General features: G+C 42.1%; 1 protein-coding gene across 1 annotated transcript; it reads left to right on the top strand.

Moving 5' to 3' along the window:
* Positions 1-2739: 2739 nt before the first annotated feature.
* On the top strand, positions 2740-11385 carry GINS3 (GINS complex subunit 3). Its single transcript, XM_061173407.1, has 3 exons — positions 2740-3046; positions 9769-10002; positions 10371-11385. The coding sequence occupies exons 1-3, from the start codon at positions 2861-2863 to the stop codon at positions 10599-10601; spliced, it is 651 nt and encodes a 216-aa protein (XP_061029390.1). The 5' UTR covers positions 2740-2860; the 3' UTR covers positions 10602-11385.
* Positions 11386-17356: the final 5971 nt, after the last annotated feature.

Genomic DNA, 17356 nt, shown 5'->3' with positions numbered 1-17356 from the left:
ATATTATAAATATACTGAAATTCTGTTCAGTGTAATTCTGGTATGTAGATTGGTTGGCTGGGGACTAAGGGACACAAGCTTTCTTAAAAAAAAGAAGCATTGCTGGCTCTTTAGGCTATAAACAGATCTATACTTGATAAACTATGTGCCCCTTTTGTCAATGAATTAATGTAATTGTTTAGCATCATAAGCTCAAACTTTCACTCATTTCACTTATTCTGGCTTATTCACTTATTAGTTCAAGGAGAAAACAGACTAAATAGAGAAAAAACATACAAAAAATGAATAATAGTTTCATGGATGAGCCAGGACGTTAAATAAGAAAACCAAGGTACTCTGATTTCATCTTAAACACTGGCCTGTTACCTTAGTATCAAAATAACTGTGGTATTTGAGTTTAGAGCCAATATTCTAGTCTCTGTACAAAAATAATGCCTTTCTTTGGCACTGATAGATCATTAAGCATCCGTCTCAACAGTTTCAACATAAAAAATAGCTTACTCTCTTTGTCAGCAAATAACCTGCATTGCCTTCAATTAGACAAATTAACTTATATTTCTATCCCAAACTATATCCAGTACCCTACATCCATTCATCCTAGAAATCGTAAGTTTTGGATATGAATTATGTTTATTTTTGTATTGGATTGTGTAGCAAACTGAACATTTAAAATATGATAAAGAAAAGGACTCTTATGTAACTACCACAAATAGATAACCCTGGCGGTCCAGTGCTTAGGACTCTGTGCTTTCACTACGAGGGTGAGGGTTCAATTCCTGGTCGGGGAACTAAGATCCCGCAAGGTGAGCATTGCAGGGAAAAAAAAAAAGATAAAGACTCATGTAACTACCACAAAATAGATAACTGAAAGTTCAAGGCTGGTTTCTCCACTGGGCTGCACACCTGCCTGTTCAGCGGCTCCTCGACTCCATGAGTGCCAAATCGAACATGTATTTTGCCTCAAACCGCCCATATGCCTGTGCTCTGTACAGCAATTAGTGACACCTCCATCCCCCTAGCCAACCAAGTTAAAAACCTGAGTCATCTCTGACCCGCTCTGTCCTTTCCTTCCTACATCCGACTGCTTGCCAGGTACTGCCCACGGAACAGCTTCCAGACCGACTTCCCTGCATCTAATCTCTCCCTTCTTCACCCCACTGCCAGAATTCTCTTCTTAAAGCTCAGATATATGTTACTACTTGCTCAAGAACCTTACACTTTTTCTCCCATTTCCTATGGAATAGTCTAACTCCCTAGAATAGCACCCAAGGCTTTCCATAACGTGGCCCACTCCCCCACTGCTTCTGGTTTTGACGATGCCCAGGATTTAACTTATATTGGTCGCTGAGTGATGACACAGAGTGGTCAGTGCCACTGAAAGAAGCTTTATTGCTCACAGTTCCCAAGGGAAGGGGGCACATCATGCCATGCAGGGCCACACAGGGAAGTACCAGGGTCAGTCAGGAGGCACAAGGAGCAAGGGGAGAACATGGCCCAGAACCTTTACTGTGGTTTCTGTGGGAAGAAATGGGTGAGGCAGAGTAGGCAAGTCTGAACAAACTTAGGATTGGATAGTTTGAATAAGGTTGGTCTCCTAGTTGTCCAGTTCTTGGCCCTGGGGTGATTTAGGGCAGGGGAAATATTGGCTTGGTATGTGGGAGTTAGATAAAGGAAGTGGTTGGGATACGGGCTTTGGATCAGTTGCTTTGTACATGGCAGGCAGGTTCATAGGCAAGTTGTTTGTTACTCTAGGAATTAGCTCACCCTGGGAGGAACAGTTCCCCCGGGGCTGCAAGGCCCCAAGATGTCAAAGCATCATAAAATACACAAAATAAAAAACATGGTTAACACACATTCCTTTCCTAGGAACCCTCTGCTCACAGCTCTAGTCGCCCCAGAAAATGTCCCTCTTTATGAAATAAGTTCTGTAGTGCCTCTCTCAACACTCTGCCACCACCCATGCCCCTGAGCCCCCAAGTCTGGTACCTGTAACATGACCCCTTCCCTGTCCCTGTGGCACTGACACAGGCACCCAATCTACAGAGTGGCTGGCCACCTATGACCTACGTGCCTGCCTCAAAGAGATGAACTGGGCCGATCAGATTTCCTCTTTTAAGGATTTAAAATAAAAGCCACAAAAGGAGATTGCCACTTGATGTTAAGGTGAACTGGGAGGCCCTGAAGTAGACTCAGGACCTTTGCAAGCCATGTGTGCTCGTGCTCCACCCTCCCTGCCACTCTACACCTCCTCCAGAATACTACAAATAGTCCATAATAACTATCTGGAGCTAGTGCGAGAGTTTTGTTTTGTTTTGAATGTTTCTTTCAAGTACCAAGATTAACAGATATTCACAGAGATTGACAAACTGTAGTAAACAGGTCAGAACGGATCAAGCCTGGGAGAGAGGGCGCAATGATATCTTTCTTTAAGCCCCCAAACGTGTTGCAAAGTGTTTTCAATTTCATATAAACGTTTAAAGGACCACATAAAGACAATCCAGTGCAAATGCATCTTGCAGTTTCAAAGGCATTTCCAGCTGCTTTTTAAAGCTCTCACACTGGGCTACAGAGCTGTACAAAATCTTCGGGCGGATCCACCTACTGCTCCCCCTCCCCTGGCTAGCGCTGAACCAAATCCGCAGACTTTGTCGATTGCTTCTGCCTCGGCAGACCCGCCTGGATCGACTGCTCCTGCCTGGCCCGTCCCCGGGCGCGGTAAAAGCGTTTGAATCCAGCCTGGTGGCCGCAGCGACATCCTCAACCCTCACAATCCTGACCAGCCTCAGCCGCCTCCTCTTTCTTTTACATCCCTGACTCTGCCGAATCACAGAGTGGAAACGGAGAAGCTCAAGCCGCCGCGATGTCCGAGGCTTATTTCCGGGTGGAGTCGGGTGCGCTGGGGCCTGAGGAGAACTTTCTTTCCTTGGACGACATCCTGATGTCCCACGAGAAGCTCCCGGTGCGCACAGAGATCCCTATGCCGCGCCTCGGCACTTTCTTCCTAGACCGGAGCGGAGGGGCCGAGACTGACAACGCGATCCCTCAGGTAAGCGATCCGGCCCGGAAAGACTACAACTCCCGATAGGCCTTGCGGGCTTGGGGCGCCGCGTCGCCGGGCGCGCTGCCCTCTGGGATCTGTAGTTTTACGGGGAGGCAGGGCCGTGCGTTAAGGAGTCTTGTCCGCTGGTCCCCTGCCTACCTAGCCTTCCCCACCCCTACGGAAACTAGGTTTATACTGGGTCTACCTGCAACACGGATTTCATTTTTGAAACTATCCATATTCAGCAGTGTCTTTTCACCCCTACGTGTGTTGATGCTTAAGGATTGGCGCCTACGGAATACTTGAGGACCAGGGTTCTGATCACTTTTGCCTTAGAACACAACAACAGTTTTGGGTTGTATAGAGTAGATGATGTCTGGGAACCGCAAATTGCTAGATTCATTCCTGCATAATGAAGACGGTATCAGCAACCATATCCTGAGGGCTTTAGTGCAGGCATGGATGGGGTGGAGAGAGTATACTTTTCCATCTATTACCCCTTTAGTCCTTCAACAACCCTATAGTTAGGTGTTGTTACATATAAGGAAATTGAAGCCCAGAAAGTTTGGGCCAGGGTCTCATTGTAAGTGGTGAGCTGGGATTCGAACCTAGGACTGCAGGACTTCAAATTCGAGTTTGTCCCAGGAACATGGCTTGTAATGGTTATTTTTGATTTCCTATTTAACCTAAGTTTTGTTTAGAAGGGTGCTTTTGTTTGGTCTGTTTTGAGTTAATTTTTATCAAAGTAAGGCATATGCAGAGTTTAAAAAGTCAAATGGTACCGAAAGATTTATAACAAAAAGTAGCAGGCCCTGCCTTGCTTCCCTCATGCCCCTTTCCATTTCCACGTGGTCTGTCTACTTTTTCATAGTTTCTTCAAAATTCACCTCCATATTTCTAAATAATGTTCTTAAATTTATCTTGATTTTTAAAAAAAATTTAGACATTATTTATTGACTTTCCATTATAGTAGTTAAGGATTTAGTTCTCTTACACACTGATATACAGAGGTATCGTCCATATTTTATTCATATTTCCTTCGTTTTTACTTAATGTCCTTTTTCTGTTCCAGGATCCCATCCAGGACACCAAATTGCATTGAGTAATCATGTGTCCTTAGGCTCCTCTTGGCTTTGACAGTTTATCAGACTTTCCTTGTTTTTAATGACCATGAATTTTGTGGAGTGCTGGCCAGGTATTTTGTTGAGAATGTTCCTCATTTGGGATTTGTCTGATGGTTTTCTTATGATTAGACTGTGTTTTGAGGAGGAAGACCACAGAGGTAAAAGTGCCGTTTTTACCACATCGTATCAAGGGTACATGCCATCAGCATGACTTATCATGTTGATAGATACCTTGATCACTTGATCGAGGTGGGGTTTGTCAGGATTCTTCTCTGTAAAGTTACTCTTTTTTTCCACCTTTCCAAACTGTTCTCTCTGGAAGGAAGTCATTATGTGCAGCCATACTTGAACGGTGAGTTGTGCTCCACTTCTTTGGGGGCACAGTGTCTGCATAAATTATTTGGGATTCTTCTGCATGGGAGATTTGTGTAGGAAGGTCTTTAATGACATTTAATTTCATTCATAGACACAGGACTATCAGATTTTCTTTTCTTGTTTTACTCTTGGTACCTTGTTTTTTTCCCCTAGGAATTTGACTATTTCATCTAAATTTTCAAATATAGTGTTATAATGTTGTTCAAATATCCTTTTACTATCTTTTAAACATCTTTACAATTATAGCTGTGTCCTGATTTTTATTCTTTTTTTTTTTTAAATAAATTTATTTATTTTGGCTGTGTTGGGTCTTTGTTGCTGCGCGCCAGCTTTCTCTAGTTGTGGTGAGTGGAGGCTACTCTTCACTGCAGTGCGTGAGCTTCTTATTGCGGTGGCTTCTCTTGTTGAGGAGCGCAGGCTCTAGGTGCGCAGGCTTCAGTAGTTGTGGTGTGCAGGCTCAGTAGTTGTGGTGCACGGGCTTAGTTGCTTCACGGCATGTGGGATCTTACCGGACCAGGACTCGACCCCGTGTCCCCTGCATTGGCAGGTGGATTCTTAACCACTGTGCCACCAGGGAAGTCCCCTGATTTTTATTCTTGATATCGAGAAATTATGATCTCTTTCTTAATTAGTCTTACTAGGAGTTTATCACTTGTGTTAGTCTTTTCAAAGAACTAAGTAATGGCTCTGTCAACTTTCTCATTTGTACTTTTATTTTTAGGTCGTTAAATTCTTATCTTAACTGGTTCTTTCCTTCTACTTTCTTCAGACTTGATTTTCTTTGTTCTCTTCCACCCAGTCACATTTTGAGATGGGTACCTAGGTCACTGATTTTTCAACTTTCCTTTTTACATTTTTAGCTGTGCATTTCCTCTAGCTTTAACTAGATTTCACAAGTTTTAATTTGATTTTCTGATTTCCATTGTGAATTCTTCTTTGACTCATGGATTTTTTATAAGACTGGTGCTCAGGTCCAAACATTTGGGGATTTTACTATGTACACTTTTGGGTTTTGATTTCTGGCTTAGTTCCACAGTGGCAAAGAACATAGTCTGAATGATTTCAGTTTTTTGAAAGTTAACGCTTGCTTTAAACCCCAGCATAAGATCAATTTAACCCTTCTATATATGCTTGAAAAGCTCTATATTGTGAAGTCATGGTCTGCAATACATAATTTATATCTGTAAATTAGGTCAAGTTTGTTATTTGTTTTGTTGAGATCGTCTATATTCTTACAGATTTTTTTGTGTTTGCTACTTCTCATTTATCTAAAGAGATATGTTAATGTCTCCCACAATGATTATAGGTTTGTCAGTTGCTCTTTTTAATTCTGTTAATTTAGATAATATTTATATTCTTCTTGTGGATTTAATGACCTTTTTATTATTGTCACATGTCCCTCTTTATCTCGAGTAATGCTTCTTTCTTTTGATTACTGTTTGCATAACTTTTTTCCATCCTTCTATTTTCAACCTTTATATGTCTTTATATTTATATTTACAGTATGACTCTTTTAAGCGGCATATAGTTGGGGTATTTTGTTTGGTTTGACAATTTTTTAATTGGTATATTTAATGTATTTACATTTATTTAATTACTGATTTATTTGTGTTTATTTTTACCTTCCTACTATTTTCTTTGTGTTCCATCTGTTTTAGTTTCCTTTTTCTTTTTTGACTTCTTGTGTATTAATCAAATTTTTGTTATGCATTTTCCTTTTTATAATTTATTCTTCTGTTATTTTAGTGGCTACCTTAAATATTAAACAATCATTTTTGACTACCAAGAATGTTATATGAATTACTACTTTCACCACTTCACAGTCAGTGCTAGAATCTAAGAACATTTTAACTCCATTTTCTCCCTCCTTTCTTTTATGTTATTGTTGTCATGTATTTTAATTTGACTCATTTTAAATCCTATAAAACATTATTGTCATTTATTGTTATTTTTATATTTACACACTTATTTACTCTCTCCATTACTCTTTTTTTTTCCTTCCTACATTTCCATATTTCTTTCTGGGGTCATTTTCATTCTCCCTTCTTGATTTCTTTACTCTGGGTCTTCTAGTGATAGATTCTCCATTTCTGTCTGTACAAGGGGTCCTAAAGACCAACGCTGGGTTTGATGATTCACTAAGAGGACCCACAGGACTCATCAGATAGTCATGCTTATGTTTAAATTTTAATACAGTAAAAGGATAAGAGCAAAATCAGCAAAGGGAAAGGGTGCATGAGATGAAGTTTGCAGGAAACTAGACACAAGTTTCCAAGAGTCCTGTCCCAGTGGAGTCATGCAGGACACACTTAATTCCAATAATGAACTGTGACAACATGTGTGAAATATTGGCTACCAGGGGAGCTCATTAGAAACTCAGTACCCAAGTTTTTACTGGGGGCAGTTTACATAGGCACTCTCTACCTAGCACATACCAAGATTCCAGACTCCAAGAAGGAAAGCAGGGGTTCAGCATAAGCCACATTGTTTGTACAAACAGTGTAGGCGCATTGAGGCACTCTTATCAGTGCCAGGAATGGTGGGAACTCTCCTGAAACCCAAATTCCCAGATACCAACCAAGGGTCATCCTTACGAGCAGGCCTTTCTAAGGAGAGCAGTCTCAGGCTGCTGTGTTAACTTTTTAGTGCACACTTTCTGTCTGGAAATGCCTTTATTTCACCTTTGCTTTTAAAGGATATTTTCACTCGGTATAGAATTTTAGTAAGCAGTTATTTTCTGTCAGCACTTTGTAGTCGGCTTTAACTCTTATTGTTTCTTCTTTAAAGGCAATATATTCCTCACCTCCACTAATAGCTGCTTTTGTCTGTGTCTTTGTTTTTCAGCAATTTGAGTAAGATGTGCCTCGTTGAGGTCTTATTAATATTTATTCTTCTTGGTATTCATAATGTTCCTTGAATCTGTGATTTTATATTCCTTTTAATTTTGGAAAATTTGTGGCCATTATCTCCAGATATTTCTTTTGCCTCAATCTATCCCTCCTCCCCTTCTGGGATTCAAATTACATGTATATTAGACTTTTTTTTTTTTTTTAACCATATTCCATATGCCTCTTAGGCTCTTTTCTGTATTTTGTCTCCATGCTTTAGTCTGGTTATTTTCTACTGATCTTTTTTCCAATTCATGATCCTCACTTCGTCTATGTTATATCTGGTAAACCTGTTAAATTTGACTTAGTCTAGTGAGTTCTTAAGGTCAATTATTGCATTTTTCAGCTCTGGAATTTCCATTTGATTTTTTATTTATTTTAAAGTCAGTGCCTAATTACTGTTGATATTTAGTGCCAAATATTGGACTTTACTTTTCTCTCTTCTTTCTTGGATCTTGACCCCTCATGTCCTGGCTGCTTGGGCAGCTTTGAACCGAATATTTTTCTCCCCAGTCCTGTGAGGTTTACCAAAAGCTCTGCTCACCCACCCCTCAAAGCCACCCCCACCTTTAACAGCAATTCTCCTCTGTGAGAGTTTGTGCCTTTGTTGCCTCCTTAACCCAGTTACGCTTGCCTTTTTTTTTTGGATGTTTCTCTTAACTTCTTGCATTCAAGATTATGAAACTTTGCTGTGGGCCCTGCCCTCCCTTCTCCTCCTCCTGTTCACCCTGGTGGTGTGTGGGTGAGGTGGGGAGGGGGGACCCCCAAATATATATCAGCCCAACAGCCCGTAGCCTCCTCCTTTATTATTAGGAAACAAAACAACACCACCAAAAAATGGCATCATGAGTAAGAACAGCACTGTCAGATGAGTTAGTTGAAGTTTTTTTTTTGTACTGTGTCCTCAAATTTAATGGATTAATGTGTCTCGTATATATAAAAAGAAAACCTCTAAGAAAAACTCAGAGAAAGACAAATACTGTATGATTTTACTTATATGTGGAGTCTAAAAAACAAAACAAGTGAACGAACATAACAAAATGGAAACAGCCTCGCAGATACAGAGAACAAACCAGTAGATGGTTGTTAGAGGGGAGGGAGGAGCAGGAGGAGTGAAATAGGTGAGGGAGATTAAAAGGTACAAACTTAATTACAAAATAAAGGAGGCACAGGGATAAAGTGTTTTTTTAAAAAAAGTGGAGTCCATATGATCTTAATGGAGAACGTTTTTCAGATTCTCATTGGGATATTAAAATGCTAGCTAAATTTCTAGCTGTTTTATATAGAGCTGATTGCTTCAATTTGTAGCTTCTGCAAATTTTTAACTGCTTGTTTTTAGGAGTATAAATGTTACTTTTTTGCAGACCTTTGAGGTAAAAACAGGCCCTTGCATGTGCTATTCTTGTCTATGTTCATTTTAATGTTTCTGCAGCTTGGACTGCAGAAACTGCTTGCATCGTGGCCACCTCAGCTATTTACTAATTCTGTTAAGGCTTTAAAAAATAGAGACATTTACCTTTTCTGTCATCTTTAAAGCTGCGTAGTGGGCTGGGGAGGGGCTGTAGCCTGAGCTCAGGCTGACCCTATTTTTCTTTATATTCCCCAGCACCCAGAGACGTGCTTGGCACATAGTAGGTACTCAGTCAGTGCATATGTGGAATAGATGTTGAATCTTCAGAGAAAGTAGAAATGTTTACTATACCTCTGAAGTATCTGCAATTGGACAGTTTTTATTTATGTTAGTTAGAAAACTTTCCCTTTGTGCCACATTTTTGTTCTCGACTTTGTTTTTGTTATATAAATCCTTTTTCTCTCTCCATTCCATCATGACATAAAACTTCAGCCCACACAGTTCATTTCTTCAAGTCACAACTACATCTTCTGTATTTGACAGTCATTCCCCTAAAGAGAACAGGCGGTATTGATATTCCCTCAGGCCATGTGCATTTCCTTTTTGTCACACACATTTCCTACTGTGTTACTTGTTTTTTTGTTTTTTGTTTTTTGTTGTTTTTTAATTAATTAATTTTTATTTTTGGTTGCATTGAGTCTTCGTTTCTGTGCGAGGGCTTTCTCTAGTTGCGGCAAGTGGGGGCCACTCTTCATCGTGGTGCGCCGGCCTCTCGCTATCGCGGCCTCTCTTGTTGTGGAGCACAGGCTCCAGACGCGCAGGCTCAGCAATTGTGGTTCACGGGCCTAGTTGCTCCGCGGCATGTGGGATCTTCCCAGACCAGGGCTCAAACCCGTGTCCCCTGCATTGGCAGGCAGATTCTCAACCACTGCGCCACCAGGGAAGCCCCATGTTACTTGTTTTTAAAACCTACAATCCTGTGCGATACAGGGCTCAAAGCTTGAACTCCCCTTGTGGCTGGCAAAAGGACTTTTTGACAACAAGCGCCGGATCCTTTCTGTGGAACTTCCCAAGATCTACCAGGAGGGTTGGAGGACCGTGTTCAGTGCAGATGCCAACGTGGTGGACCTCCACAAAATGGGCCCACATTTCTACGGGTTCGGCTCCCAACTCCTGCATTTTGACAGTCCAGAGAACACAGACATCTCCCAGTCTCTCCTGCAGGCAAGTTATTGATGTGAAAACCTATGGCATTGCACATGTCTCAGGAGCCAGCCGTGGCAGCCACCAGATGTTACTCTTACCCGGGGAGTGTATGATTTATACAATCAGTTTCTTGTTATTCTGGGTTGGCCTACAATTAGACTGTGTTTGCTGATTATATATACACGTAAATATGGCTTGTCTGTTGCTCTTCATATTTGCTTGCTAAGAGTTGGGACCAACAGGAAGTCCTGGAAATAAGATACTTGATTACAGGTGGCAGAGGAGACGCAGACCTCCTCTAAGTCCTCAACCAGATTCTTGCCTTTCGTGCCATTTAAATGTTCAGGGATTAAAATGTATCTGATTTCTCTCTCTCGCTTCTTCAGACGTTTGTTGGACGTTTCCGCCGCATCATGGACTCCTCCCAGAATGCTTACAACGAAGACACTTCGGCGCTGGTAGCCAGGCTAGATGAGATGGAGAGAGGCTTGTTTCAAACAGGGCAGAAAGGACTGAATGACTTTCAGTGTTGGGAGAAGGGGCAGGCGTCTCAGATCACAGCTTCCAACCTGGTTCAGAACTACACGAAGAGAAAATTCACTGACATGGAAGACTGAAGGCCAGAAGAACACAGAATTGCTTTCTGTAGACTTATCCCTCTGTGTGTCCTTGATAGGAGCCTAGTTGACCTTGTATAGGGCCAGAATCATGTCCCATCTTGTGACTTATTCCCTGCAGCAGTGTCGGGAGTGCTGCCATCTGGTGGGGAAACAACATGCTGGAGGATGTCCCTGGCCCTGTAAGCCTTCCAGGACTATCCCACCTGCTGACCCACAGACCAGACCTACTTAGCCCAGGAACCGACAGCCAAGGAGAAACCAAAGTCCTTCATAAATAAGGATCATGAATACCTATATCGCAATAGAGTTGGAACTGGGATTCCTCGTGCCTGGGAGTTTGGACAGCCTTAGATATCCAGTTTCACTAGCTCCAAAGGACGGGTACAAATGGGCCTTCCTAGCCTGTTCACAAAATGTCCTCTTGAGCTTAATTGCCTCATCTTCCTCATGGTTGCGCAAAGGACAGTACCCCCAGGATGCTGGCTCTACTTGTAAATATCTCCTGCCACCTGCCTATGGGGAGTTACCCAGTTTCAAAAAACAGTCGCCAAGAATAAGGAAGGAAAAGGGAAAGCCCAGTGAGTGGCAAGGCTTTTACTAAAGAGAAGACATTGCTTTCCTCTTCTGTGAGGAGGGCTTCATGAACTGGACTTCACATAACTCTACAGTCAGCCTAGGCGGGAAATGGTTAAACTGAGCTTGTTTTTGCCTCTGGATCTTTAGCGCCCCCGCACAGTTATTCCATGCTCTCCCTAGGAAAGCTGTCAGGAAGTCGTTTGGAATCGCAAAGTAGTTGTTAAAGGGTGTTAACCAGCCCTTATTACATTGAAATCAGGGCTTCAGGGTTGCTGTTTACGAAGAGCCCTGTTTGAGAAGCTTAGCATGGCAGATGTGAGTGGGCAAGAGACCTCGGTCATGGTTTTTTTCTCTTCAATAAGTTTTGCAATATTATTATATAACAGATTCCTGACCAGTTACTGAGACTCTGTTTAAGCAACCACAGAACTCTTTCCCTGGAGATCAAGGAGGAAACCTCAGGCAGAGTAGGAAACAGCATCCCTGGGACCCACTGGACTTTTTGAAGGGCAGTTATCTCCACACCATGGCTCCCCTTCCAACTTCCCACAACTAGTGAAAATTGCCTTTGTCGCTGGAAATTACAGTGGGATTTGGGTCTCCGAATTGTGCAGATGTCTTGATGCAAACTTAGAGTGTCAGAAATATTTTTTAAATGCCTGTTTTAAGATGGAGCTGATGTTTTTATAATTTGATTTTGGTGCTAAATAAATGATCCACTTTGCACATGAATACATTCTGTACAAGTACTATTTCTGTAACTCGAGTACTACAGATGATCAGGCAAAGCTATCAGAGAATTTTGTCTTTGATCGTATTTGACAATAATGCCCCAATAAATCCATGTTTTAGCAACTGCTCTTTTGTTTGCACAATACTCATAAATATGGGGGACATTCTCCATAGGGATGAGCCGTGTCCTTCGGAAAGAGGGACTTCCATTGCTGTCACAGCACTTACATATAGCCAGGGGCCCAGAGATGATTCATAGTCAGTGAGAAAAGCATATTTTTTAACTTTTGGATTCACAGACAGCTTTGTTTTTAAAGTCAATCCTAAGGCTGCTGCCGGTTTTTTTTCTTATTAAAAAAAATTTGGCTCAGAGGCACATACCAAGAATATGTGGGTACGCACGTGTAGAATTTATTCCATTTTAAATTTTGAACAAATTATATTACAGGGAGCTTCCGAAGCCCATCTCCAATTACAGATTTGCCTTCTAGGCTGTCAGTTACTAACCCTCTCCCCAGCAACCTTCCCCCAAATCAGTCTCTTGGTCCCTTCAAGAGATGAATTTTTCAAAATAAGTCAACAAATTGGCTCAGATACCAAATCACTCTTAAAAACAAGGGGGAATGTGTGCTCTTTCCCCTTAAAAGCTCTGTTCCAAGGTAACTCTGGTCTTAAGTACATACAAAAGACCTCACTGTCTTCAGGCTTTTTGCCTGGGGTACAAGTGGGGCTGCCGAGAGGAAGGGCCAAGGCTTTGGTTTCCCAGGTCATTTCCTCCCGCTCTCCTGACCTCTGCGTTTTGGATGGCTCCGTGGTCAGTCCTCGGATCTCTTCTAGCCATTCTGACTCCCTCCAGTGTCAAGTTTTAAATACCACCATCTATACGTTGATGACTCCCAAATTCCATCTCCAGCCAGACCTCTCTTCAACTCCAGACTTGCGGCCAACCACCTGCTTGACATTCCACTTCAACATCTGACGCCACATGGCTGAAACTGAGGCCCTAATCTTATTCTCACAGTCTCCTCCTATCATCTTTCTCATCTCTGTTTTTGACAACTACATCCTTCCCTACTGCTCGGGACAGAAACGTAGGAGTCCTCCTTGGCCGTCTTTCTCTTACATATTTTGGGTCAACCTTCAAGTCATTGGCAGAACCTGCCCGCCTCTTCCCCACCTCCACTCCTGTCCGGGATGGTTGAGGTCACCTCCCAACTCCTTCCCTGCATTCATTCACCCTTCCCCGCCTTCAGACTCTTCTCACCAGAGCAGCCACAGTGGTCTTGTTCAAAAATAAATCAGATCTTATTACTTCTCTGCTTAAAACCCTCCCTTGTCAGAAAAAGGCCACTCTGCCATACCAGCACCATTTGTTAAAAAATCCATCTTTACCCCAGTGATTTGGTATTGAATTTTCTTACTGCTTCCATAGCAGAAGTAATTTGTTCCTTATTTTAAACAAAAATTTCACCTTCTGCCTGAGAGATTCCTGAACATTTTATAGAGCTTCTTGTTAATATCTGAGCACCACTGGACCTGAGAAGTTTCTGGACTACTGTGTCTGATGTAGTGAAATTGGAATGCAGAAATATTGAGCAGCTCACTCAAGTTCATACAGAAGTCAAGTCCTGCTCTGAGTCTTTCTGTTCCACCATCCTTCAAGAAATTCCAGGAGAGCTTTTCATCTTTACGCCATCTGCGACAATGGTGTTTAAGTGAAAATATAATATTTTACACTGATCTTGGCAAAAGAAAATAATTGCAGAGGCCGTACGTACATTTCTGAAAGTAGGTATCTTTGTGTTCAAGAGAAAAATCTATACTTGAAGTAACGTGGCACAAAATACAGGATAGATGCTTAAACTGTAAGAATTACTCCAAGAACCGTAATTTCAGCAGTCCTTATCTAATATAGGTAAGCTGAAAATCTTAATATTGATTACACATAGAAACAATTTTTAAAAGACAAGTAAATGCCCTGAACCTAAAGAAAAGTGCCTAAAATTTGGAATTCTCTTGCTAACTCTTGATAGTGGCATTTTGAATGAACAATAAATCTCCCGTCATTAATGAGTAGTGAATAAAATGTATAGTGAATCAAGGGCAAGTCTGAGAAAATAGTTACCCTCTTCTGAGAGCAAATGATTAACACATGTGACAGGCCCAGCATGCTTTTGTTTGAGATCGTTTTGTTGATTTTTCCAGGCTTCTGCCTTTCTGCCTCGCTGATCAAAGGAGACACGGTACAATCAGACACAGTCAGACGCGGCTTGCTTTCCAAGCAGCCTTCCTCTAGGACACGAGACAAGCATTCTCCTTCCTGGGTGTGCTCTCCTGTTGCCTGCATTGTGGTCTAAAGCAGCGGTCCCCAACCTTTTTGGCACCAGGTACCGGTTTCGTGGCAGACAGTTTTTCCACAGACGGGGTGGGGGTAGGGTTTCAGGCGGTAATGCGAGTGATGGGGAGCAGCTGTAAATACAGGTGAAGCTTCGCTTGCTTGCCCGCTGCTCACCTCCTGCTGTGCGGCCCGGTTCCTAACAGGACCAGTACCGGTCTGCCCAGGGGTTGGGGACCTCTGGTCTAAAGGGAGGAGGCCACGCCCAGAAGCCAGAGGCCTCCTATCTGTCAGAGATCAGAGTGAAGTCAACTCAAGGGACATCATTTCGTTACACTTTTTTATTTGGAAATAATTTCAGATTTATAGAATAGTTGTAAAGACAGTACAGAGAGTTCCACTATATCCTTCACCCAGCTTTCCCTAATGTCTTACGTAATCATGGTACGTTTATCAAGTATTACTAACTAAGCCACAGGCTTTAGTCAGATTTCACCAATGTCCTTTTACTGTTCCAGAATCCAATCCAAAGTTCTACGTTGCATTTAGGGAGCAATAATTTTTTAGAGCAATTTTGGGAAGCAAAACAGCATTAGATTCTTCCCTATATTCATTTCAGAGGGTAGGCTTATTAGAAAGGCGTCGTTGCATTGGGCTGCATAACTGGGGCCAACTAGGGGCCTAGTAGGGCTTGCACAGGAGCAAGCTGCCGGTGAGCTAGTTAAGAAGGGACAGAGTATTTGCTTTTCACCTGAAATTTTCACTTTTTCCCCAGTACTTGCATCTGATGGGAAAAGGCCTCTTTCATTTTACTTAAAACTTCTCCTTTCTCTGACAGCAGTAACTTGATATTCTCCCCTTTCACTTCTGGCGCATAGTAGCTAATTTTCTTTGTATCTAAATGAGTTTCAAATGAGCATGGTTTTCTACCCTAACATTATTAACAAATGTCAGCGGAGCTCTGAAAATAGTGCCTGGGAACTGCTACTGTTTCAGAATGCATAATGGGAGCACAGGGAACCAGCTAATCCTTGCAAACATCTCCCACCTATGGCCAGTTAAAAAAAAAGAAAACAGCCCAGAGGTTTGTATCTTTATGACATTCTCTGCTCCTGTACCACCCTTGAGAGAGAAGTTTCTTGGATTCTCACATGATTTGCATGGCTCCCTTTTGGCAACTGAAATTCTTCCCTGAAGACAGTTTCTTTGGATGCAGAAAGCAGATGAGGAGCTAAAAAGTATAGATTCAGGGGCAATGAATAGATTCAGGTGTGGTGAGGAGGCATTTTGATGCTTGAAGAAAGACAGAAACCAGTGTTAAAAGCCGCCATTGGCGGGGTCACTGGAGGGAGAGATGACAAACGGTCGTGCCGGGAGAGTGGCTTTATCTTAATGGGAACAAGAGGCCTTGGCGCTTGGCTATCTCTTAGGTTCAAGAGCAAAACATTTAAAAAACTTTTCAAAAGACACTGTCATTTTCTAATTTAGCATTTTATGTTCACGCATTTCTTCATCCAAGAGACCAGATAACAACTAAGTAAAGTGCTTCTCGTCCTGTCACTGCGCAGTCCAGGCAGTGTTTTCTCAGGTTTTGAGCCAGCTCAGCCCTCGATCAACATTTCAGAGGATTCTACTGGCTGAATTTCTAGATCGTTTTAAAGATTTTTAGGGAGAGCTCACCATATAACACGATACATCATGTTCATGTGTAGTCAGCAGGGATAATCAAGCTCTCTACTTTTTAAGGCATTTTTAAAAGAAATCAATAAAAATTGCAAAACCTCACTCCATTTGGAAAGACTGTTATATCCATAGACCATTGTGTTTTAAAAAGGCTTTTCTGCTGCTGCAAGTAAAACAAAGAAACCATAGGAAAAAAATGTCTTGGCTTATTGTAGACGCATCTGTCGAGAGAATAGCGTTTAGCTGAGTTACACGGAGGTGGACGGATTGCCTTGCTTAATTAAGGCTCAAGCATACCCACCTCCTTCGATGTCATCCACACCATGTGGCAAGTTCCCTTGGGGACCCACATTGTGAAATAAATCTCTCAGGAAAGAGCTTATGTCTTCAGGCCCCCAAGATGGCCTTTAACCCAGGGAAGCCGAAGACAGAGAAATAGTGTAGGGGTGACTTCTTAGTAATATTCTCTGTGGGACCCCTTTGTTCAGTGATTCCACACCTGTTCCCTTCTAGAAGTGTAATGGACGGTAGATGTCTGCCTGATGGCCCACTCATTCCCTGTCAGATTTGGGCCACAGTGTAGGAAGGTGCAAGCCAAACAGTTTTCCCAATTTGAGGATGGCCTGGGAGCCGGGTCAGCCACAGTTCACCCAGCTCGCTCCCTCCCGTGCACAGGATCATTCTTTGTGCCTCTTCTCACAAACCTCCAGCCTCTACTCTGGATTTTGTGCCCAGAATTTGTTTTGGAGGCCTCAAAGGCAGTGCCACGCCTGCCCCTTCCTAATTCTTCCCAAAATAAACAGATAGTAGAGGAATGGAGAGTTTCTTATCAAATCTCCCTAAATTGGTAGCTGCTACCCAATAGCTTAGAGCTGAAGGGGCCCGTAAGAATTAACTGTTTTACAGGCTGGTAAAATAACTCTTTATCATGTTACATTTAGTACGTGTAAAAGAATGCCAGTAACATATCTTTAGATTATGAAGTGTTATAGTAACAAGAATACCCAGGAACTTCCACTCACTTCAGTTCTAGAAAATAATCACTGCTTCTGGTTCCTTTTGCATGGTTTCCTGCTGCCCCCGCCCCCAGTTACCACAGTCCTGGGTTTTATGTTTATTATCCCTTGTTTTATATATCTAATGAATATTATTTAGATTTGGTTTTGAACTCTGTCAAAATAATACCCTGCCACCCACATGCTTCTTTCACTCAATTTTACGTTTTGACTTTAAACCATGTTTTTGCAGTTCATTTTTACTGCTGAATGTTACTCGATTCTGGGAACATGCCACGATTTCTATAAGCATCCTCTTATTACTGGACATTTGGTTCGTTTCCAGTCCTGTTTTCTATTACAGACATTGTCACTGTGCACATTCGTCCTCACATCCGAATCATTTAATTAAGAGTTGCTCTCGGGTACGT

This window comes from Eubalaena glacialis, chromosome 18 (assembly GCF_028564815.1).
Source record: "Eubalaena glacialis isolate mEubGla1 chromosome 18, mEubGla1.1.hap2.+ XY, whole genome shotgun sequence".
Classification (NCBI taxonomy): Eukaryota; Metazoa; Chordata; class Mammalia; order Artiodactyla; family Balaenidae; genus Eubalaena; species Eubalaena glacialis.
The sequence above is the reverse complement of the archived record's forward strand: the minus strand, read 5'-3'. Positions and strand labels throughout refer to the sequence as shown.